Source organism: Oryx dammah, unplaced genomic scaffold (genome assembly GCF_014754425.2).
Source record: "Oryx dammah isolate SB20612 unplaced genomic scaffold, SCBI_Odam_1.1 HiC_scaffold_18, whole genome shotgun sequence".
In the NCBI taxonomy this organism is placed as follows: domain Eukaryota; kingdom Metazoa; phylum Chordata; class Mammalia; order Artiodactyla; family Bovidae; genus Oryx; species Oryx dammah.
In genome coordinates this window covers 69,219,374-69,243,473 of record NW_024070202.1, presented here as the reverse complement: position 1 = coordinate 69,243,473, position 24,100 = coordinate 69,219,374, and the positions used below count along the sequence as shown (strand labels likewise).

Sequence of the window (24,100 nt, the reverse complement as noted above, 5' to 3'; positions counted from 1 at the left end):
CCATCTCTGCCTCTGAAAGATACAATCCAGGGAGATGGGGGCTATATTTCTCACATCAGATGCTCCTGATACCCAGACACAGGTGGTTCCTCACTTCCTGCTTTGGAGAGGGGAGTTGCTGATGGGGATGCAGTTCCGAGGTTTGCACTTTCTGATTTTGGTTTCTTCTCTGAGCAATTCTTTAATCTGAAGATGAAAATATTTCCCTTTCCTGTGCCTGCCTTTGCCTCTGCCAGCCAGTCAGTAGGCAGCCCTCTTTAAATCCAGCAGTAGAAATATAATGTTTAGCTCCTGTAGCATCAAATAAAATAAGTACTTGTAAAACTGCATTTTTATTAGAAAGATACCAATCTCCTCTCTCTCCTCCTCCCCTTGGGCCATAAAAGGAAAGCAGGGAGGGAAGAAGGAGAGGAAATATATCCAGAGAATGCCAAATCCTATATTCCGGGAAGAAGCCAATGTTAGGACTCATATGGAAGGACTTGAGAAGGCTCCTCGGAGTTCAGCCGTTCTTTTGCTGGAGTCGTGGGTGAACCATAGTCTTTTTCGAACCGCCCACTCCCAGGGGCGATTTTAGCTGATTCTTTCCTCTTGGCGCGGTAAGGAACAGCGAAGCGTCCGCGGAGCGTGGGGTTGCTCCTAGAAAATGCATCCTCAGCGCGGCCGGCGATTCCCCGAGTTAAGGCGTTGGCTGGTCCGCTTTGATCCGAGAAAGATCGTGGAGAAGACAGCCCTACCTTACTCCCTGGCGAGGCTGCCGGGTCACCTGTGCGCCCCCCGCCGCGTCTCAGTCAGGCCGCCTTTGTTCCTTCCGCACTCAGCACTCCGCCGCCTCTGAGTCTCGGTGGTGAGCTGGCCACGGTGGCAGCTGGGAACCGGGCAGCCCAGCGGGCTGGCAGCTCGGTGGTTCCAGAGCGGCCGCCACCAGAAGCTCCGGCTGCCTTCCCCGAGAATTCGCCGCGCTCCCGGGCGAGCCGCTTGGCCAGGCCTCACGCCGGAGCTGGAGGGCTGCCGCGGCCCGCTCCTCCAATTTGCCTCCTCAAGGACTCCATGCAGACCCTTCTCTTTGGCCAAAGAATCTCTTCTGAACACGGATATTATTCAGAATAAAAACTTTATTTTTTTGTTTTGTTTCTCAGAATGTGAGCAGCAAGGAATGTAGAACTCTCAAAACAAATCTAGCATTTTTCGCGTTTACAGATTTTTTTTTTGTTTCGCCGGATATTACAAACCTAAATCACTGTTTTCAAAAGCTGGATCCTCTCTGGTATTATTGCATCATTACCATCTTTATAAAGGAATTATATTTCCCTTTCGAATAAATTTTTTTTCTATGTACGCCAATACACCATTGAACAAAAGGCCCAAGAAACCTTCTGAACAATCAGGGTACAGAATTTCTTTAATATAAATACAGACGGATGGGGATAAATAATATTTAAAACTTAGATTATTCAATGCTTGCAAAAAAAATATAAATAAATCTGACTTCACCAGCATACACACACGGAAAGACGTACACTTAGTCATCCTTGTACAGGGAGCCCCTGTCTCAAAGCGCCTTTGATTTTTTTCTCGCTCTTTACAAGAAGTGCAATAAAAAAAAAAACTAGAAATTAATTGCTTCCCCTCGGGAGCCATAATGTACGAACAAATTCACATTGAACAACTCTGCTAGAAAATTTGTTCATATACCCTGTTTCTGATCAAAGAGTAGAGAAGGTAAAGGGTGCGAGGCCAGCGGCCCAGCGAGGGGCGGGAGCAGATACATATCGCTACTGATACCGACAGCCATTCCAGCAACCAAGATTGCTACGTCACATAAACCATAAAAACGTGTTACCAAAGAAAACAAAATGGGTGGGGGGAGAGCGGGGGCGGGTGGAGAAGAAGGGAAAGCGAGGTGCAGAAAGAACCTTAAACAAAACAGAAAAAGCAAATGAAGAAAGATAGTGGGGTTGGGGGGGACTCTCCTGGCGCGCAGCCCCAAGCCCACCATCACAGATGGGTGAGCTTGGGGGCTTCCTGAATTCTTCCCTGAGAAGGATGGTGGGCGGTAAGGTCCGTGTAGGTTGGATGCGGTTCCCCTGGCCCGGGCCCGTGATGGTGACCGCTACCCAGTGGCCCAGGGCCCCCGTAGTCCATGGCAGCCGAGGTGGCATGGGGCAGGTGAGTTAGGCCAAAGAGGGGCGGGCCAGAGTTGCTCATGGGCTCCACATAGCTGCCCCCCACGAAGACGGGGCTTCCCTGTAAGTGTGGAGTCCCATAGCTGCTGTTGCCCTGCAGGCCATGGGCGTGTGGATCATAGTCGGGTGTGCCCCCCACGCCCGCCCCTGCCGCCGTGTAGCGCTTCTGTGGAGGCGGCGGCGGTGCGCAGCTGGGCAGGGGCGCAGGGTAGGAGGCGGGGGGTAACCCATAGGCGCCCTGAGGGGGCTTGGAGAAAGGCGGGGGCGACTGGGGCTCATATGGGACGCTGTTAACCAGCGAATGCATAGAGTTCAGATAACCGCCAGGGCCCGGGGGCACAGGACTGCGACTTGGGGACTGACCCCCTGATGACGTCAGCATGCCCTTGCCCTTCTGATCCTTCTTGTACTTCATGCGTCGATTCTGGAACCAGATCTTGATCTGGCGCTCAGTAAGGTTCAGCAGGTTGGCCATCTCCACCCTGCGAGGCCTGCACAGGTAGCGGTTGAAGTGAAATTCCTTCTCTAGTTCCACCAGCTGTGCGCTTGTGTAGGCCGTGCGCGCCCTCTTGGATGATGCCTGCCCAGGTGGGCTCTTGTCACCTGCGCAGCTTTCCCCTGCGAGATCAGAGGAGAGAGGAAGAGTGGCATCAGGGGCTGCCCCGCACAGCCCCTGGCCTAGCCAGGCCCCTCCTTCCTCCAGTCCCCAAAGATCCCTCCATCTATCAGGGCCCAGAAAGAGGAAGAAGGACGTAGGTAGTATTTTCTGTCCTGGTAGGGAAACAGTGTCAGCAGTTTCTCACTGACTAAAGTTGCAAGTCATAAGCCTCTCCAAGGGGGCAAGGAACAAAAAGCAGAACGCCCTGTTTGCATTCCTAGTCTGTTTCCCTTCTGGAGCTATTCAGTTTCTGGTTCATTTCCTGATCCTTTGCCCTATCAGACTACAAGCTCTGCGTGGGCAGGTCTCATCCTGTTTATTCCCTTCACAGTAACTGGAATGTGGGGCACCTAATATACACTCAATAAACCTTCCCTCCATCACTCTCATTGAAGGATTGGACAGTTGCCTCCACTAGCCTCTTATTTAATCTGTCCAGTAAAGAGGACTAGAGTGGAAGCTCCAATCTGGAAGGCTTTCTCTGGCCAAAGAAGGAGATCTCGTTGAAAAGAGATCCCGTTTCTGATGAGGAGGCCCAGGCATCTGGTGCTGGATGCCGTTAATTAGGGTTTTTCATGTTACCAAGCACTATGCCCCAGCTATGCCCACTAATCCTGACCCTCCTTTTCTCCCTGCTCCCCACCACCCCCCACCCACCGTTCCTGGCTCCGATGGCTCCAGATGCTCAGGTTCAGAACAGAGCACTAGCAACTGGAGAAGGCAGTGGCATAGGAAACCAAGATGCTGGGAAGCACAAGACCCAGAGCCTGTCCTGGAATTTGGTTCCAGGAGGACCATGTGGTTCCCATTAGGATGACAAGTCTGAATCCCCTCCCCCAGGAAATCCCTGGCGACCTTCATTGTACTAAGTCTGAGCAAGGCCTTCCCAGAGGTAAGGCAGCCACTCCATCTGCTGGAGCAAAAATTAAAAATAGGCTCTGATTATAGGCAGACCATTGATTCTGACTTGGAGGCCTGCTTTTATTCTGCCACATTTCCTTGTGGGGTAGGTACCACTGTTTCACTAGAAATGAGGAGCTGTGCTAAAAAGAGAAACAGTGGTGTCCATGCCTGTTCTGCCCAAAGGTCCTAACTCTACAAGGAGGTATTCCAAAGTCACTAGGGCCCACTTGTTCTTAGATCCAGAAAAACTCCCATCAAGTCTCCCTCTAGGGTTTCCCAGGCACACAGAGTCCAAACATTTCCCTAGTTGCAAAGACTCTGGAAACCTGGGAAGGAGGAGCAGTGAATTCTGGAAATATTCCAGTGCTCCCAGACCCTGCTGGCTGTGGCTGGAGGTGGCCTGGTGGGCTGGAAGCCAGGACGGAGGGCCCTCTTGCGGAAGGCACCTCTTTACCTGAGCTGGAGCCGCTGGTTTTCTGCTTTGTGTTTTGCCGAGACTCTTTCATCCAGGGGAAGATTTGTTTGGCCACGGTGGGCGAGTTGAGAAGGGGGCTCTTGGCTGCACTGGCGGGGGTGGGGTTGCTGTTGCCATTCTGAGGTGGGGAGACTGAAGAGGGGGGCGGGGGCGCGGCAGGGGTGGGTGCAGGGGGCTGCGGCGGGGCTGGAGGCTGCGGTGGGGCAGGGGGCGCAGCCTGGGGTGGCGGTGGGGCCAGGGGCGGCTCGCCGAGAACCGGAGGCTGGCTGGGCGGACCGCTCAGGGTGCGCAGACAGGCCTCGCTAAGCTCGTGCGCCTTGGGGTGGCTCCCGGCATTTGCAGGCGACTGGAGTGAACAGGCGGGTCGGTGGTACTCGCCATCGGCGCCCAGTGCTGTGGATGCCGGGTACGGCTGCTGATTGGCATTATAACCGAACCCGTTGGCTGCCTGGTAAGGGTAGCCACCGTAGATCGCCGAACTGTCGTAGTAGGTCGCTTTTTGCATCGCGTTGTTTCACAATCTTGATCGCACACTCTGACAGGGCCTTGACACCCGTGAGGGCGCACATTGGCACGCCCCCGCGGTCACGTGACGCTCCGCAGCCAATGGCCGCCCCGCGCAGACCTGGGGGGGCGAGAATCGCAGCGCCGTGAGGGCTCCGCGCAAATCCATCTTACTCTCAATAGCTAAGTGACATGAAAGCCATAAAAGAAAAAGTGGTCAGCAATATTTAGCAGCACGACTTGGCCCCGGGCGCAGAGAGCCGCGCTATAAAAAGCCGCTGGAATTTACTGGCAGCTACAAATATTTGCTTAACTTGCGTCTGGAGTTGGGGGGTTTTCCAGGGAGAGAGGAGGAGAGAGAGGTTGGGAAGCCGGGGCTGGAGTTCAAAAGGAGAAAGGCATGATGGGCTAGAAAGGAACAGGATTCGAATCCCTTATTTTCCAGGGAAGAAGAAACTTGGGGTCTCCGCTCGCTCCTTGCATTCCTCCCTTCTGGAGATCATGGGGAGGGACAAAGGAGAGTTTGGGTCACCAACGTTTCCTCTAGTATTTTCTTTAAGACTAATATTTGCCAAAAGAAACATGACGCGGGGTGATTTCCCATCCAGGCCCTTCTTGGACCTTTCAGCACCCAAGAGAGGTACGCACAAAATCTTTTCAGGCAATAGCCCGACTGGACCCTTGTTGATTTCAGAAGCTGAGCTTGTTAGACAGTTAATCTACCTTTGTGTAAGGATATGACCTACCTCCTCCTAATGAGACCTCTGTGGTCAAGAAGGGGAGAAAAAACGTTGGATGGAACATTCCGGGTGGGAAGAGACAGACAAGAAGACCCTCTCCAGAAAGTAAAACTCAAATCTTGAACAGTTCTTTACTCCTCCCTCTCCCTATTTCTCAGGCAGGTCCCAGCAGGCCACTCCCACCTCTTTCCCCCTGTTACAGAAGTCCCCAGACCCTCCTGCCTTGGACTTTCTGAGGTCCTGTTATTCAGGACAACTATCAAATTCTACCTGTTAAAACATGATGGATTAGAGAAAAAAAAAAAAAAAACATCAGGAACCTGAAAAACCAGCGTCATCTCCATGACCACCGCTTGAACTCTCCTTCCAACTTAACGATAATAGGTTCTGTCTTAGAAACTGCTATGTAATTTGATGTATGGGGGTCATTTGGCTCCGGACGAGGGATGGAAGCACAAGCCATAAAATCCTGCCAGAGTTCTCTGATCTTTGTGTGCTGTTATTGTTGTTGTTATGTGCTACTTGGCCTATTTACCTGCTTTAGAAATACAAAGTAAAGGACAAACCTGGAAAGCTAAAAAGCAACTGAAAGCCTTCTCAATCCCTTTTCATTTAGAAAGCATGTTGTAAAAGTGAAATCTATGTTTTATGTTTTCAGCTTTGCATGGTCAACCTCTGGCTCTCAGCTCAGAAACTTTCATGTGAGTTCATATAGTCACCGCCTCCCGCCCCACCACGCAATCAGAATGTTACTCTCTCTGACCATTTAAGAAAATTACAATAACAAATTCATGAAGAAAAGGGTTTACACTTCATACCTCAACTATGTGTATTTGTGCCCTGGATTATTCAAGATTTCCAGAAATAGCACACCCTTTGTTAACTAGAAAAAAATTAAGTGTAATAAGCATCTACCAGTGAATGATTATAATTTTGGTTTTAATAATAGACTCTTTTGGATTTCATTATTAAACCAACAATCTGACCACCGTCTGGAAAACAGGCACAATTAATTTTCCAGAACCACAATTAAAAATTACAGCATCCCTTATCCGGAGTTATTGTATGTGATCTTAAGCCTGTATGGTTTCTCTTTTGGAAATAGATAGGAAGCTACAGATCCCATGATCAAAAGTAAATAAAGGATAAAATAAAATTTAAAACAGAATAGCAATTTAATGTCTGTTTCCTGTTCTTTCACTGAAAATAGTTCCAATTACATTTGGCAGTGTTAATGTCTGCCATTATGAATTTTTAAGATACTGGGCTTGTATCTTTGAAAACAAAACGTCAGGTTAAGAAAATTACTCCAGACACTTGAACAGCAAGATATTAGATAAAACAAAATTAAGCTGATCTTGAACATGCAATATTTCAAGTGACTTGCTAATCCATTATCAGAGGCTACACCCGCCTGTGGCTTACTTAAGTCTTTTCATCAAGTTATGCATTGCCTTGTAAAATAATTTAAAATACCTTTAAACCTCTAAGAACAAACAACAAACTCCATAATCTCAAAATGTGAACTCACCCACTAAAGCCCTTCCTATTGTTTGAGGCCCACCTTGGGACCCACACAATCCACAAACCTCCTCTCTACCCCAATCCAGCCCCCAAAGTTTGCAACCTGGTAAAGAAGTTGGAGATTTGCCAGCCAGGAAACTTTGCTTGGCACCCCCAAGCAAAGGTTGGGGATGGGAGGAGATTCCTCTGAAAAGCTCCGTTTCTGGAGAATAACCCCCAGGTACAAGAACTGAGAGTTGAGGAGACTAAACTGACTGCAGGAAGCAAGCCCTATTGTCTCTCTGGAAGATCTGCCCAAATTCAACCTCCTTCCTTCAGACACCGCTCTCTTTTTCCACTCCCGCCCCTTCCTCGGCCTGCCCTCACCCCGAGTTCAAGCGGGAAAGGCGGGTAAGAAACCCCGCGTCCCCTCGCCCAGCCCTTCCTCTCCTTCCTAACCCCGAAAAGTTGAGGCTGGGCTTGGGAGAAGGAAGAGGTGGGGGTGGGGATGGGAAAGCGGCCTGAACTCGAAGTGTAAGGGTATCAGTCACTGCCGGGAAGGAAGCTCCGGCTTGTGAACTCTTCTTGAACCGAGATTTAAGTCTGCAGCCATAAATCACCGAGACGTAAACTCCACCATTCAGCGCTGAGAGCGGCCGGTTGGAGCCCTGCTTACCTTAACTTCTGACGAGCTCGGGCTCGGGCGCAGGCTCGGGCTCCGGCCCCCGGCCCGGCTCGGCGGCCCGGCCGGGTCCCCTCGGCGCGGGATGGGCACCGACCCTCAGCATCGGCCGAGACGGCGGGCGGGAGGGAGACCCCGAGGCCCGGACGTCGCGGTGCAGAGCGTGGCCGCCTCGCTGCTCCGGCACGGCTAGCCCAGGGCGGACTGGGGCGGCTCGGACCCCCCCCTCCCACCCACCCCACCCACCCTCCCCTCCCCCACACCCCCGCCCCCTGCCCTTCCCGAGGGCAGCAGCCGCGGCCCGGAGATAAGCGCTAGCGCGGCGCAGGGCTCTGCCTGGGCTAGTGGCACCGACTTGGGTATGTTTCTTATGAATATTACACGCGGAGCAGCGTCTGGTCGGGGGGTGCGGTGGGGGTGCTGGGGGCAGGCGGGAAGGGAGGCCGAGGCGGCCGGGGTAGGGGGGACGCCGCCCGCGTGGGGGATGGGGCGGAGGCGAGCAAGAGGGGGAGCTCGGCAGCGGCGGGGGGGAGGGCAGTCTCTCCCCAGCCCCCAACGCCCTCCCTCTCCCCGCTCCTAAGCGTCACTAAAGTCCAGGAAAATTATGCTAATGAGGACAAACGGCTCTCACAAAGGGGCTCTCTTGCTGGGCTCTATTTCTTAGGAATCCGTTTGAGAAACTACCTTACTCCATGCTCTGAACATTTCCAGTTGCGGGGCAAAGGGAAGAGAACCAGGAGAAGAGAGTTCCCCAGACTTTGGGCAGTTTATCTCACCTGCCACCCCCAAGCTGAGAACCTCAAAGCCAGTCTCTAGGGGCTGGGACAGGGCCTCCTTTCTTGAGAGTCCACCCCCAGAGCCAACTGGGCTCTCTTTGGTTATATTTTTTCAGGTGGAAATCGTTGAAATCCTGGCGGCCGGGAGGGAGGTAGCCTGGGGGAGATACGTTTGTCCAGGCAGTAAAACGGGCCGCTCTGGGCTCAGGTACACACAAAGGTGTTAGAATTCTAGGTGTCCAACCCTTCTGTACCCATTTCACAGTACAAACACGCGGCTCACTCTCGGGCTAAGAGATAGCTCCGACCCCAGTAGGAAACCGCGTCTATATTTTCTGCCCTAATTAGTGGCAGATAGGGACGCTGAGCAGAGGAAAGGCCCAACATGCCCAGCAATATTGCCAAAACTTTAAGGAGGATAGTCTTTCTCCCTCCTAATGCCTCCCTCAACTTCCCAGATACGGAAGTGAACTCTGTCAGGATGTGTGTGTGGCAAAAGAGAGAAATGGAGCATTCGTGCAATTCCAAGGTGTCAACGGCCGGTCCTTCTCAAAGGAAGGTGTTAAAAATATAAGTAGTATGTTTAAACTGTCAGGGAGCCAAAGTGTCACCTTAGAGCAAAAACAAAGCCAAGGGAAAAGGGAGAAATCAAAAAGCACTCCGGGCCAGGGTGGCCTCATGCATACCAATGGTTTTTGTCATTTATGGCTAGGCAAGATTTATGACTCGGCGCCCCAAAGCTGTAAACAGAGCACAAAACAGCAAACACTTGCTCCTTATGGCATACTGCTGCAGCGCGACTTGAAAGGGGGAGCGAGGCAGCGTAGGAGGGAAGAGCCTGCCGCAAAAATCCGCTCGGCGGCATTTTCTCTTCAAACCGGCTGGGTCGGATGTAGCATTTGAAGAAAGAAGGCGTGGGTCAATAATCAACCCGCACTTTCTCCTCCAAACTGCTGACGCGGACTCACCGCCTTCTCAGCTAAGCCAGCTGCCGGGAAGGCCCGCTCTCCGTGAGAACCTGCCAAGGGAGGGGACGGCCCGGGGCGCCGAGGTGAGGGCTGGGGCACCCGGGACGCATACCTTTACGCCGGCGCCCAGAGGGGCCGGGAGCCGCCGAGCAGGGATCCCAGGGAAAGATAGGGCGGGAGCTTGGGCCAGGACCTCCTCTGGGCAGCGGGTAGAAGTCGGGCTCGGACTTCAAGACTAGGGTCTGGCGACCTGGCACGCAGATTGCTGGGGCCCAGGCCTCTCTGCTAAAATCCAAAGGACTGACCTTTGGAGCCAGACGGGCGAACTGATTAAAAATAATAATGTATAATAGCTGAAGGATTTTTGTTTGTTACTGCTTTTTTTAAAGGAAAATATCGCCTGTCGATTTCCGCCCCTACCCAAGCACCCTAAGTAAATCCCGCAGCCATTCACCCGGCTCTGCCAAAACCACTGAGGTTCTCTCTGGGGAGAGGACCCCTCGGCTCCCCCAGTACTCTTAAGCCCTGTTCCCTGCCCCCATCTCTCACCCATGAAGACTAGAATAAAACATTTTCAGCACTAGAAGAGTGTCTGGAACATCAGAAGTGCCCTGGTGCCTTTCTACCCTTTACAGGAGTATCTTTATGAACTTATCTGTGAGAGACTGTGGATGGCTGTGCAGCCAGGGAGGAAGGTGGGGAATAACTGTTGGCTAGAAAAGGCACAGAAATCCCAGATTGGGGAAGAAAATCAATGAGGAAATAAGCTTGCTTCTGAGGCTGAGATTGGTATTTTGAGGGTAAAGGGGGAGACTAGCCTTTATTTTTTTTAATGGCTATAGTTTAGCTGTGATGGAGTGGCTTTGGCTCTTTCCATGCGGGAAAAACCAACCAGTTCTCTATAAACACCTCTATTGGCTTCTGTCTGTGTACACTTTTATACAGAACCAGCTCCGTAGTCCATCCTTAGATATTTATTCCACTTGCTGGCACTGAAGCGACAATAAAAAGATGCGTTTAACAAACCTCTATTCCTTCTCTCATTCTTTCTAGTGAAACTATATTATTTATGAGTCTTTAACTGGGTCAAAAATGCGCCAGAACTGGGTCATAAATCATATGAAATGCTGACAAGTAATTGAACAGCAATTAAAGCTTACATTTTATTTCCAAGGGGTGTTTTAGAGCACTTGAAACGGCCTCAGTTAAACACGGTTAGTGCCTGGGCCAGTAGTGGGGAGGGCTGAAGCAGCCCTTCTGTCTGGGGAAGTAAATTTCACTCAAGTAGGGGAAATCTGATTTGATTTCTTTTATTTTCCCCCAGTGCAGAAAGTTTTGGGGTTTTTTGTTTGTTTGTTTTTAAGTCAGGACACAGATCTGATTCCCAGCTCCTTTGTAGGCATCCTTTTCTCTGCTCCAAGAACTTCAAGAGCAGAGGAAAGTGAAATTTCCCTCACCTTTTTAGGGAGTTTCCATCCTTTCTTTGGGGTCCCTAAAACCCAATTAGCTCAGGCTTTCCCAGTAATTTGGAAGCACACTAACTCTCATCTGCCCCCATTCTGACTACAGCACCGCTCCTGGGACTCTGAAGATGTCTGCCTCTGCTTTCTGCAGACTTTGCTTTCAGACTTCCCTCCAGCCCAGGGCACACCGGCCAGTTCTTCAACTCTCCTAGCTGGCTGGGGGTGAAACAGGGGGCGCCCTAGCCTTGTGTCTTACGAAGCTCAGCTCCAGCTCCCTTCTTTCTCTGTCTCCTGAATATTAGAAAAACAGAGCTTCTGGGCATTCAGCATGCTTGCCCCCAGCCCAAGCCTCTCCTAGATTTGAGCTGTCCTTCTCCACCCCTGTTCAGGCAGAGGGTACCCAGGCAAACAATGGCTAGTCCTCAGCGTCTGGCTCCTTCAGTCTGGCAAGTGGGAAAGCGCGTGCAACCACCTAACACTGAACAAAGTGGCCTGAAGCATCATCAATAAAATGGCAGCGCATCTGGACATTCATTGATTTCTCTCTCCCAGCTGCTCTGGCTGTCCAGGTCAGCTTTCACCCTCCATCCTAGCCAGCAAACACGACTAAACAGGGAGCAATTCCCTTTCTCCTTCACTCAGCCCCCACCCTCTCCAGGCAGTTCCATCCAGCAAGCTGTGAGCTGCGCTCGGGCCACCTTGGCTCGAGCCAGCAGTACTCCAAGACGCGCGTCCGCCAGGGGCTCAGCTTCTGGGACTCAATTCCCGCTGCAGTGGACAAAGCCACTCGAGTGTTGGAGGCCACCAGGCCCACCGAGTAGCCCCCAAATGCGCTTTCCTTTACACCCCCCAACACTTGCCCGGGAATTAAATTCACTCTCAGGCGCCGCTGGGGATCTTTCAAATGCTTTCGATTCTAAGGGAGAAACAAAGGAAGAGAGGCGCTGAGGGTCCTGTCCATGAACCAGGGTCTCCTCGCCTGACCTTTGTCTCTCTCACAGCCATAACTCACTCCAGATATGAACAATCAACAGAAATACCTTAAAATAAATTCCATTCTCCCGGTGTGGCCTGGAGTCCCATCGGCTAGCTCGCCCAGAACCGCTCCATGAGCGCTGAAAACTGCAACCCGCTAGGAGAGCGCTCTCCGGAGAAGGGGAAGAAGGAGGAGGTGGGTGGGTGGGGGTGGGGGAAAGCTCTCGCTCTGTAGAGAATCTAGAAAACGTAATCACAGGCAAAGCCCGTCTGGGTCTCCGCTCCAAATGCCACAATAATGCGCTGTATTATGTGCTCACGTGGTCATACGTCAACTTAAATCCTTTTATTTGAAATAGGGAATCACTGAAGGAACTACGTTTCCAATCAGAACATTTAGCTTTCAGGGAGGTGAATTGGGGGACCTTGACCAGCAATGGGGAAGTTCTATCCAGGACAGTAGGGGGGCATCTCCTACTGGGGGCATCTCCCCCCATCCCAACATGGTCACACAAGGCCACTTAGCTCCACTGTCATTTCTACACACGAGTCAACACAAGGGAACAGCAATTCTGTCCCCATTCTCATAGTCCGCAGAACTTTCCTTACAGTCTCCTACTCACACACAAGCTGAACCCAGAACACCTAAGCACTCCAGTCTCCCCTGGCCAACTGGCCAGTACATCAAAAGGCAAAAGGTGCTGGCCCTGTTTCCAGAAGAAAACCCAGTACTAACTGGCCTCTTCAGTGGACTCCCTAATGACCTGCCATTGTATGGAGTTTGCTAACACCCACACCATACACCACAGCCACTGGAGAAACCCAAAAGGCCCATAATTACCTGACAAAAGGCCGAAGCACCTCCTCCAAGTCCAGCTGCTTGTGTTTGATAGGAGCCCCCTACAAGAGAGATGCTTGGCTCTAGAATGGTGGGTCAGGGTTTGCAAAATCTGGAGTGACTAAGTGTCCAGGCCAAATCTGCACTTACACATTTCCTTAGTGCATAGCTGAGTGATACATGAAATTATAGGCTTCTAATGATGAAAAATGTAAGGGGAAATGATCTAATTGTCTCTGCAAGAGAGGGGAAAAAAAAAAAACACCAATATTTGCTGGCATCCCTTGAATTAACCTACAAGACAATCTAAGACCCTTTCTGCAGACAAGTGTGTCCACTCTCCTCCAAGACAACTCTGTGTCCATCATCAGAAACTGAATGGGACCAACTGCTCATGAGGAACCTGGCATTCCCCCTCCTCATCCCACTCTAACTCCTGCCTTCTGCTTGAGGGCTCTGTCCACTGACTTCAACACTTCATGTTCTCAGAAGCCATCTAAAAACTCCTTTTCAGGTCTTTGTTTCCAAACTTGGGGAATGCTCTGAGGTGGTTAAGATCCTCATGTCATATTCTTTTGTTCCTTGAAAGTAGGTCTTCAGCTGGCTATAACTCTCTAAGCATGAGGGCTCACTTGAAGCAGCTGCAGAAAGCTGTGCATGGTTCCTTCCCTCCCCTTCTCCCCTGCAGAGGGACAGAAGGGGCCTGATGAGAAAATAAGGCCCTCAGCAGAAGCCTGGTCATGGGGGTGTCCAAATGAGAAGGGCAATAAAAGAAGAGGAGACCTAATTCCTTGGAAGTAAGTCCCGGCCTAAGCTGGATAAGGTTCTGTCTATGGGATAGCTGGAAGAGAACCCCTATGTGAACCTTGCCAGCTCTGACCTAAGTCACAGGCTACAAAGTGAGAACCCAAAGTGAAAACCAGCTTCTCTCAGGTTTGTGGGGTAGGAGACAGGCCCAAAGGCTCTTTTCAAAAGCACTCTCTGGTTTCCCAAGGACTCAGACAACTAATACACTGTCCTCTGCTTCCCTTACCCCATCCATCCGTATAATTTCACCCTGAGCTCTCCAGATAGCCTGGCAAACTCCCTTCCTTGCCAACTAAAGTTTCTGCAGAGGCTTCAACTCAAAAATGAAAAGAGGCCCCCTTCAGAACTCTCAGAGCAGTCTGGAGCAAACCGAAACTCCCAAGGCGATAAATCAATGATAGAAGTCTTTGGTCCTGCTTCAGAGAAATGCCTTAACGCCAGCAAGGCCCAGCAGCATCTCAGCTTCAGCCAGGAGCCTCTATACTTCTATTAACAGCCCAGTTAATGCTTCAACTGCTGTTTAACAATTAACATTAAGGACTTGGAGTGGGATGGGGTGATTGGGTGGGATATGAAGGGAAAAATCTGAACAAGTCAAAGGAAGTTTAACTTTTGAAGTGAAAATGGCTTCCCTAAGAGAGATCTTGGTCTGGGCAAGCCCCCAGGGAACCAGCAGCTGAGAGTCCTCCTTCACCACTCTGAAACCCACTTTCCTGAAGCAAGGCTATGGGCCTTTTATGGTTCTGTTTTGTTCCAGAGAACAAGAATAGAGATGTTCAAGTATCTAGGCCCAGGTTGGGAAACCCAGCTGCCAATTCCCCCTTTACTGACTCCTCCACTCAACCTGGCCAGGGCTCGGACACAAGCCCTAGAATCCATGCAATGGAGCCAAAATAGCACAAAGTTGTCTTAGAAGGAGCAAGTGACCAAGGATACAGAGCTTTAGTCAATATTTGCAAGGCTGTTGGCAGATTAGCTATATTTGTATTCAAACACTGTAATCTGATTTCTCCTTCAAAAATACACTTAACATTTTTCTCCCTTTACTTAACTGTAGTGGTTTTTTCTATTCAGTGTCAGGTATGGCCCTTAGCCCACTGTTGGGGGGGGGGCAGGTTATAGATCGTTACTTAACATGAGATATTTCCTGTGGGTGCAATTATGGTACAAATGGGTTCCAAGTTCTCTTGGGTGTATATTATCATTTTATACACATGGCCACAGACCCCTGCAACTATTTACACACACGGTGGTTCTGTTATGTTCTGAAATGCAAATCCTAAGTACATCTGAGTTACAAATTCCTGAAATGCTCTATCTATACTTGGGATAAATAAACATACAGTAGCTGAGAAAGTACCAGCTTTACTATTACTCTGTTTACTTCCTATTTGATAAAGTAATAATTGTATCCAGAACACTTTATCAGCCCTAGAGCATCACTGAATAGTGTTTCAGATAGTTAACAACCTGATATCTATTGTAGGAGCTGATTTTAGGGAAGACTGAGGCCTAGAGAATAGAAGATTTTTTTAAAATCTCAGAAAACTTTTTAAAATAAATAATTCCTGAAAGAACAAAGCAAATCCATTCCTTCATCCCACGCTTTTGAAAGCTATTCCAGCGGCCCCTCCCCCAAATAGGCACGAAATTTATGGATCTTTTACAAGGTAATAAACCACAGTAATTACCTCCCTGCATCCCAAACTAAGAGAACAAATTAAGCCAGAACTTGGAAAGAATTTTAAAGAGTTTTCTCTTGGTCTAAATAGGAAAAGAAAATGACGAGACAGAAAACCCGTGCTTTTCCCACAGGAAGATCAGTGGATCAGTCCGGCTAAAGAAACCGAGAAGCCCAGCTGCCAACGATGGTCTACACATTTGAAATACAGTAACTTCCCTCTTGCCAAGGAAAGGCAAGACGATAGGAGAAACTGCAAGGCGTCGAGGCACGTTTTCTGCGCGCAGAGCTGAGGCTGACCACCACGGCTGAACTCCCAGGTTCCGCAGGCGCCGTGAACAGTCCACAAAGAGAGCGGCCCACTACCGCCGCGCCCGTGGCCTCTACTGGCTTTGGCCCTGCTGTTCCGTGGGGCGGTTTGGTTCCCCTGAGGCATGCCCGAAGGAACACACACCCTTCTGAGCCCCCACCCGCCCCCGCCCCCGCCCCCCACGAACACACATCTTTGGTTTCTGCAACCGCCCTTTCTGCACGAAGCCGGTCTGGGGCAGAGCTTTGTCGCCGAAGCCCTCGCTGGCGGGGCGTGCAGCTGAGGGAACTCTTCCGAAGTTATATATTGACCAGCACCTCTTTCAATACTGACCAGCTGCAAGGGGTGGCAGCTGCCAGGGAAAGTAAACTCCTTCACTGGTGCGAGGGCCCCCGGTGCGAGGGCCGGCGCGGTGAAGAGTTGGGACGCAGCGCTTACCTCGAAAGATGGCCAAGGCTGAAGCCGAGAGTATGTCCAGCTCCGGGCGCTCAGGGACTCCCCGTTTCCGGCATCCGGCGGCTCTGCAGACAAACACACAGCAGAGGGTGAACGGCGGCCGCGGAAGAAGGGAGTTGGAGGAGCAGAGTTGGAGGCGCCGGCGGTGCGGGTGCCCGGGTGGCCCCTGGGGTGACGCGGACACGGAAGAGTCGCCAGGACACTCGTCCATGTGGCGTACTCATTGCTCGAAAGGTTCCCGTCTACAAATGGCCTGAAGGTGGTGATTTATTTTTGTAAAATAAATACATACTCCATCTCCGCACCCACACTTTTTTTTTTCTTTCTTTTTATGGCGGGGGGTGGGGGGCAGGCGGAGGAAGACGGGAAGGTGGAAGAGGCTTTCTGTTGGTGCCCTCCCTCTGCTGCAAGAGCTGCTCTCGCACCTCAACTTGGGAGTGTGAATGCACGCTTTATTTTCTTCTGCTAACAAAGGGAAGCCTTGCCCGGGAGCATTCAATCACGGGCTCTCCTGAAACCTCACTAATAGTGTTCATTTCTGTTTGGCGCGAAATCAGACTCCGGCTCAGTCCATGGGCCAGGGCCAGTGTTGGAAGGTTTTGTCTTCTGGTTCATTCAAGCCCTGGGGCGTCCTCTCTCTTGGTCCCAGTGGGCTGGCGGGATCACCACAACACCCAGTCCCTCTGAGTAGGCTAGCTATGGTTGCTGGAAGTGGGGGAGTTGGGGAGGACACAGGTATTAGACAATACCCCATGTGGGGACCCTATCCAGCCTCCCTTTGCACAGCAGCGGCCAGTCCCTCCAGGCCCTAATTCTGCTGCTGCCACCTCCCTCCAGATATTTGCAGCCCTCTCTCGCTAACTGGCAAATGGTCAGCCAGCTTTTGGGGGATAGGGGGAAGGCACTGAGAAGGGGCAAAGAATCCTCCTGGGCTCTGGGTCCCTGGCTTAGAGAAGTTCTCTGCTGGGCTGGGACTCTGAGGTCCAGTTGCTTCCACAGCACTGTTCCTGTCCCACTATCCCTTCACCCAGGTCACGGCAGCCTCCTTGCACTCCAGCCTGCCCAAATCAGCCCCAGTGGCTGTCCTGCATCCATGCAATCTTGCTAAGAGTGCCAAAGGGGGCTACCAAATAGCCAAGTCCCCTGACCCTCAGGCTTCATGGACCCCTAACACACTGAACAAGTGGATGCACACCAGCCCCTAACTGCTCTCTGCCACCACGTCGACCTGCAGCTCCCAGTGTCCATCAAGCACTTGGAACTCCGAATCTATGCTGGGCCCCTTTCCTCTATTCAAACTTGTCCTCTGTGTCCTCAAAGGGAGTGCCCCCTGGCCTTGGGGACAGTGGCCTGACCCTAAGCAAGGTGGGGCTTAGCTACCCTGCAGTTGCCACTCAACATAGTCCCAGAAAGATCCACTATGCCGCCATCCACCGCCACCCCCCCACCCCCCCACCCCACCCCTTGATTCTTAGGAGCATTGTAATTATTATGGTTATTATTACTGTTGCTGTTTCCTTATCCTCAAGTCAAATATTCATGGCTGCCGTTCCCCCATAAATCGTTCAGACTAATGAGTCACAAAGAGACGCTGCCCAGGTCTCTCCCCTGCAATGGCTGCCGCTGCCGCTGCCGCTGAGGCCTCTCTCTCCAGCGTTTTTGGCGCTCGCTTGCTCCCTCGCTCGCCGGGCGCGAGTGATTTATGAACACCGGGAAAATTGAACAAAGCCGCGCGCCCGTCCTGTGGTATCTCTGCAGCCTTCCCCAGTGTGAATCAGAGCATTACCAACTGTCTGAGCATCAGTCCCACTTCATCACGAAAGCCAAGATGTGACCGCAGAAATCCCGAACCCGAACTCACGTTTCCCCGGTGGCGCCGCGCTCCCCAGACTCGCAGAAACCCTACGGAAAGAGCCCACGACCCAGCGTGGGTCGGCCAGCTCCGGGTCCTGCCCGCTGACGGGCTCTCTCCACCCCTCCTGAAGCAGTTAAAAAGCTTTGGGATATAAATCTGAGGGTGTGTGTTTTTAAAAAATCAAATAGGAAGTTGGGGGACTCACTTCTGAGATTCATTCCTAGTGAGGGCCTGACGACTCCGATCCATTCCTGACGATCCACATTAATTATTTAATGAGTCACGTGACCACAAAGATTACAATTTCAGTATCTCCCTGGAACAGGCGCTACACCTTTATCTGCTGCAACCAGGGTCCTTGTTTGGCTTTTTTAGTTCCCAGGCCTCCAGAACCCAGACGCCCTTGTCGGGCTCTGAGGCAGCAATCACCTACAGAAATCTCAGGGCTAGCATATTAGAAATAGTCATTCAGGACTAGGAGAATTGTGGACAGTGAGATGCCTTGACATCCGTTCCCTCCTGAGTCCAGAGGTCAACCCACCTGTCTTAGCACACTGGCTACAGCAGTTTGGTTACATAATTTCCCCAGCTGCTTTGGTGGGGAAAGAAGCCACCCTTGTTCCCTGGCCCCTGGACACCTGAGGCCCTCCCCTCAGTTTCAAGTGAAGCCCAGATGCACATGTCCATTCCAGGAAGAAGAGGCTTCTGCAGAGAAAAGATGTCTGTACACTCACCCCATCCAAAATAAGACCAAAGACTATTCAAGCTACATACTGATTAATATAAAGAACTTAAAAGGGAAGCATTCAGCTGCCTCAGTTTCCTTATTGGTAAACTGAGAAGACTGAACCAAAATGGCATCCATATCTCTTTCACCTTGGACATTCTTTCAATCAAGGAATCTCTTTTAGCCCCAGGAATCAATCACAGAGAGAGTAAGGCTGGCCTGAAAGTGGGGATAGGGGAGAGGGGTTACTCCTGGAGTTTGGGGCCTCGGAAAGAAGAGATGCCAGAGTTCCAAGACGGAAGTTTCAGGCTAAAATGCTTCACAGCAGCCCTTGCAGCCTCCATGCTACTGTCAAGGAGTCAGAACACACTCTCTTCCTCCTCCTTCCCAGCCCATACTCTTTGAGAGAGGAAGCAGAATTATTCTCAGGCTGATGTATAGTACAGAGAAGGGACAACAGGAGCAGCTGTTGGGAAAGGTGAGACTGAGTTCTTCCATACCGGACCCGCAGCTAGGGATGCAGAGACTAAGGAAGTACAAAGAACAGCCTACTGCCCCACAGAACCAACTCATCCACACCGGAAGTCCCAGGTTTCTTTGGGGTTTTCTTTCTTTCCATTTCAAAGAACCGTTCATCTGTTTCTATGTTGAAAGGGTAGTAGGGCAGGCAGTGGTGAAAAAAGCAGCACAGTTTGGAAGCTCCAGGTATGGAAAGGGATAGAGGGAGAGAGAGTGATACCCACTCCAAGGGGAGGAGGCTGAGAGGTGGGGGGAGTGTGGGCATCCTGGGACAGCTGAATATAAAGTCAGAGATGCTGTCTGGAGGGCCCACTCACCATATATCTAGGTAATCTTCCCAGGAGCTCCTTCCTGGGTATTAAGTACTCTACTATGCCTGTCACAGTTGAATTCCTGCTGTAATAAAACACCGGGTATATCGTAGATTTCAGCAAAACTAGGAAAGAAAGCCTGCAAAGTGCCATTTTTCTTCAGGGGGGATAGTGTTAAGTACTTAATTCAAACTGTGACCATTAAAGTGTCTCCAGTCCGATTTAGGTTGATTTCAGATGTTGACAAAACTTTTATCTTAGGAGTCATGCACAGTGTGGCTCTGTGACTAAAACTGATGAGTGTGTGTAAGAGGGAAGAAGTGGGAAAGAGAAAAAGAAGAAGGGAACATGTTTAAGGGACATTTTGGTAGGAGACTTACAGAGCTTACACAAAATACTGTCTTTAAAGGTCAAGGGTTTGTGGGACCCATAGGGTTCACGTAAAAAAAAAACAAAAACAATTAATGAGATAGAAAATTTGTCCTCTGGGTGAACTCTTATGGTTGCCCTAGCAAGGGGCAGACAATGCAGGATTTTGAAACACAAAGTGAGATTTTCTAAGCTGTTTTAACAAGCTCCCTTAAAGACCAAAGCTGAAGCAGGTAAATCACTTGAAGAAATGACATAATCATTTGGATCATTATGGGTAATTTTGGCTTTGTAAACCTTACCAATACCTTAATAATCAAGACAGCTTGGGCAAAAACTGACATTCCGTCAGGGAATATTAGAAAAACAATCTTGATCTTCTCTCTTTTCTTGGATAGATTAAGAAAATCTCCTTCCACCCCCAAACAAGTGCCTCCATATGAAGTTAATGAATGCCCCCGTATCCCTCCTTTCCTACCAAGGAGAAATATAAGAATTTACCTTAAATGATGATAATCTGCCAATTGAGGTTTTGCAGCTCGACACTCAATTTCCACCAAGAGTCTAGGCATTTTTTGAGCAGACAGCCAAGATGCTGAGTCTTTGCCCGAGACCACATTATTTGCAAGAAGATCCCTCGCTTCTCCACAGACTTTTCCCAGAGAATGCCTTTCAGAATTGCTGTTGAATTACAAAGAAGTATTTATTGTATGAGGTGATTAATGATTCCTGGGAAAATTGCTATTTTCAGCATGATTTAATTTCGTTTTACAAGTGCATGTAGTAGGGGGAGGGTTAATAAGTTTTAGCGGCAGTTGCAGGGCTTCCAGAGCTCCCTGGCACCCGTTCACTGTTCACACCTTATAAAATGCACTTTATGCCAGGTTTGGCCTGACTTGGGAAGGAATTTATTTGTTTGCTCCTGAATTTTCTTGGGGAGGAGGAGGCCCCTCAGAGACTGGTGTCCACTTTCCTCTAAGGCCTGGTTTGTTCCCAGGTAGAAATCGATCACCCTTGCCTGTGGCACACAGACCAGTTGAGGAGGAAGGTCTAACAGCACTGACCACTGGCTAAGGGTAGTTAGCCTCTGATGGGGAAATGTGGTTAAAACTCCTTTGATACTGCAGAGGTGGGTGAGACCCCTTTCCCATCACTGCTAAAATTATTACATGAACTAAAAACCATACTCATTCAAGGTCAGGTGATAGTTCTAATATTCTGGGACTAGGGGCTGTTGGTTTTCTCAATCTTGTTGGAGAGTACTCCCTTCAGTGACAATCAAGTTAAATCCTCTTTACTAATTTTTAAATCAGTAAGCAGATACTAGGGCTATGAAGACTGAGAAGTGGGGTTTGATTTCAGCCTTTTGAATCTAGATCTCTAGGTTACACAGTGCGATCTGGTGATATTTAAGGAAGATGTCCCTAGTTCAGAGTTTGGCTTTCTTCCAACACTTAATACTCCCAGATCTACCTTGCTTAAGGTGTCATTATGCTTAAGGTGTCATTATTCTTTCCTCCGAAGAAACTTTGGAGGGTGTACCAGAAAAATTCAGTTTATTTTTAAAGGTCTTGCTTGGAAAAAAAAGAAGAAACGAAAAAAGAAACAAAAATCCCAAGTTGCAGTTAGTGAAGAGAACCTTAAAAACAGCCAAGCGACAAAAAACAATCTCAACTCTTTGCACAAACTATTTTTTATCTCCAAGGAAACAGGCAGATTAAGTGTGAAGGTGCAATAAATACCAAAGGGACCACTTCTTTCCAAGTGTGCTCAGAGTTCAGCATGTAGAACAGCTGCAGAAACTCGTGGGCCCGCAGCACTGCACGGTTTCACCTTTCATTACAGAGAAGGACACGTTTCTATGCCTTACAGAGACTTGAAGCTTGAAAGCCTGGCCAAGTTTGGGAAGAAGAGGAGCCCTCTCAGAGCTCAAGAGCTTTCCTGCTCTTTGGAACTTTTCCCACAGTGGGTCAAACTTGACAAGAGTTCACCTCAAGTTGAACAAATTATGTGAGCAGTTAGTCCGAGTGAATACAACCCAAACCATCTACAAGATTTTTACACGAAAGGTCAACCATTTCAATTCAGAGAACTTTTAATTAAAAGTAGGAAACACACAAATATGTCTTAGAAATTTGTTTCTTAAACAGAGTTTATTCTTAGCACATGGCTTTCTACAGAGCCACACCACAATTTGTACAGCTGCACATGGTACTAAGTGCACTCTCCCTTCCAAGATTGTGCCTCAGAATAAGACAATATCTCCATAACAACATTTTAAATAAATGAAAGGGAAACTAACATGTGTCACATCTATCATCAAGGTCTATACATTTTTGAGAATTAAATAATCTTGTGAGGTCCATAGTGGCTACTCATTTATTCAGTTCGGTACAAGCTTTTATGAGCTGCCTTAACGAGGGAGGGGAAGGAAAGTAGGAAAAGGGTCTGTTTTCTTCTGCTTGCAACAAATGTACATGTTCCCAGTCAACATGAGTTGTGTGACTGGCTTCAGCCATCTCAAAAGTATTTGATGCCAAGCGGTCCTTCTCAGGTACCCAAACCTGGCAGCCTTGTCCAGGCCAGCAGGTTGTTCCACCAGCCAGCATCCTGGTTATTGTCTTCTCTTCAGTGGCAAGCAGTTCACACACTTTCTTACCCGGAAAACATCTTCTTTTTATTATCCTTTTCTCCAAGTTGAGTTTTGTTTGGGGGTCTGTTGTAGTCCAGATGGGACGGGTGGATGGGAAAAGGGGCAGAAGAGAGGAGAAAATCAGGTGAGGGACAGAACTGGTCTAGAGCTCTGGAAGATTACATAGAGGGAGGATTGAGTGCAGAGGCGCCCTGGTGGGGGTGAGGATGCAGATGCGGGCTCTGAGTTTGTGGTTTTCCTGGCGGGCCTGCTGAAGCCGAGCCGGAGTTGGAGGATCGCATCTTAGTGTTGGGCAGTTTATGATCTTTCTTCCACTTCATCCTTCGGTTCTGAAACCAGATCTTGACCTGGCGCTCAGACAAGCAGAGTGTGTGGGCGATCTCGATGCGGCGACGCCGGGTCAGGTAGCGGTTAAAGTGGAACTCTTTCTCCAGCTCCAAGACCTGCTGCCGGGTGTAGGCGGTTCGGGAGCGCTTGGGCTCCCCTCCATTATAACTGGGGTTGACTGAAAGCCCATAACCCCGAAGGAGAAAGCCAAGGAGGAGGGAGTGGAGGAGAGGGAAAGGAGGAGGAAAGAGAAGGTGGGGTGGGGAAGAGCAATTGGACATCATCATTATATAATAACCTGACACCAAGTTCACACAAGATACATAAAACGGCAAAGAAAATGTTTCACAGGCTATTGACAACGGGAAACACCCGAGAGCCATAAAGAATAGTGCTGGGCATTGGGGCTGAAGAAAAGCTTCAAAGACACATGGCCTGAAGCCTCTGCCAGGGCAATTAAATTTATGGGGGCTATAATTACTGCCCTAACAGTTTGTCGTCTCGTAAATCTCCAGATAAAGGGACCCCGGGTACAAAAGGGTTCTCACACTGGAATCAGGCGGCTGGCTGGCCCTCACACACCCACATCCCACTGTAGCTTGGGCCAGTTGGGTGCTCCCCTCCCGAGGCCCTCTTCCCCTAGGGGCCTCTCCCCCTGACCCCCGCCCCGACCCTGGAACCCGGCTCGGCCCCAGCCCACCCTTCCGCGCCTCCCTAGCGGCGCCACGTACCGGCGCTGACATGGATCTTCTTCATCCAGGGGTACACCACGGGCTCCTTGCCCTTCAGGCCCGGCGGGCTCTTGTCGGCCAGGAGCAGCGGGCACGCGGGGGCGCTACCCCCTGACGGGACGCCCGGGGTGGCGGGAGCCGCCTCGCAGCGCCGCGGTGGCGCGGGGGCCGCCGCACGCTGCTGCGGGGGAGGAGGCGGCAGGACGTGGCTCGCGTGCAGGCCGTGCGCAGGAGCCTTGGCGTGTGCCGGGGGCTGCTCCGGCTGCGGCGGCTGCCCGGGGCTGGCGCCACCGCGGTAGCCATAGGGATAGGCGGTGTCGGCCGCCCCATGCGCGGGGTAGAGCGCGGCCGCGGGATAGGAGGACTCGCGGGCGGCCCGCGGCGCGTAGTAGGAGGTTGGGGGCTCGCGACTGCCGCCCGCGTGGGAGAGCTGGGGCTGCTGCTGCGGCGGCGGCGGCAGGTGCTGGGCCGCGGGCGCTGGGGGCTGCTGATAGCCGGGGCCCCCGCCCGGGCCGCCGTCTCCGCCGCCCGGGCCGCTGTGCTGCGCGTACTCCTCGAAGGGAGGGAACTTGGGCTCGATGTAGTTGGAGTTTATCAAAAACGAGCTCATGGTCATTAATTTGTGAAGTGCAAAAATACTAATTTTTCTCGCGTTGTCGTTTTTCTGGGCTCGCCGAGGCCCC

General features: G+C 50.6%; 2 protein-coding genes and 1 long non-coding RNA gene across 5 annotated transcripts; 1 reads left to right on the top strand and 2 right to left on the bottom strand.

Moving 5' to 3' along the window:
- Positions 1 to 1,097: 1,097 nt before the first annotated feature.
- Positions 1,098 to 15,981, bottom strand: HOXA3 (homeobox A3). Of its 3 annotated transcripts, none has more exons than XM_040259725.1 (3): positions 15,908 to 15,981; positions 4,202 to 4,847; positions 1,098 to 2,804 (listed from the first exon to the last, which is right to left on the bottom strand). In XM_040259725.1, exons 2-3 carry the CDS (start codon positions 4,725 to 4,727, stop codon positions 1,999 to 2,001), a joined length of 1,332 nt encoding a protein of 443 aa, XP_040115659.1. In that variant the 5' UTR covers positions 4,728 to 4,847; positions 15,908 to 15,981; the 3' UTR covers positions 1,098 to 1,998. The 3 variants fall into 3 exon arrangements, with proteins under 3 accessions (XP_040115659.1, XP_040115658.1, XP_040115660.1); XM_040259724.1 differs by lacking the exon at positions 15,908 to 15,981 and adding an exon at positions 11,899 to 15,256; XM_040259726.1 differs by lacking the exon at positions 15,908 to 15,981 and adding an exon at positions 7,646 to 7,859.
- Positions 7,928 to 16,233, top strand: LOC120877434. The gene is made up of 2 exons (XR_005724333.1): positions 7,928 to 8,010; positions 15,251 to 16,233. It is a non-coding gene; the product is annotated as an uncharacterized LOC120877434 (long non-coding RNA).
- Positions 16,234 to 21,789: 5,556 nt separating this feature from the next.
- Positions 21,790 to 24,100, bottom strand: HOXA4 (homeobox A4). Its single transcript, XM_040259731.1, has 2 exons — positions 23,418 to 24,100; positions 21,790 to 22,864 (listed from the first exon to the last, which is right to left on the bottom strand). The coding sequence occupies exons 1-2, from the start codon at positions 24,031 to 24,033 to the stop codon at positions 22,518 to 22,520; spliced, it is 963 nt and encodes a 320-aa protein (XP_040115665.1). The 5' UTR covers positions 24,034 to 24,100; the 3' UTR covers positions 21,790 to 22,517.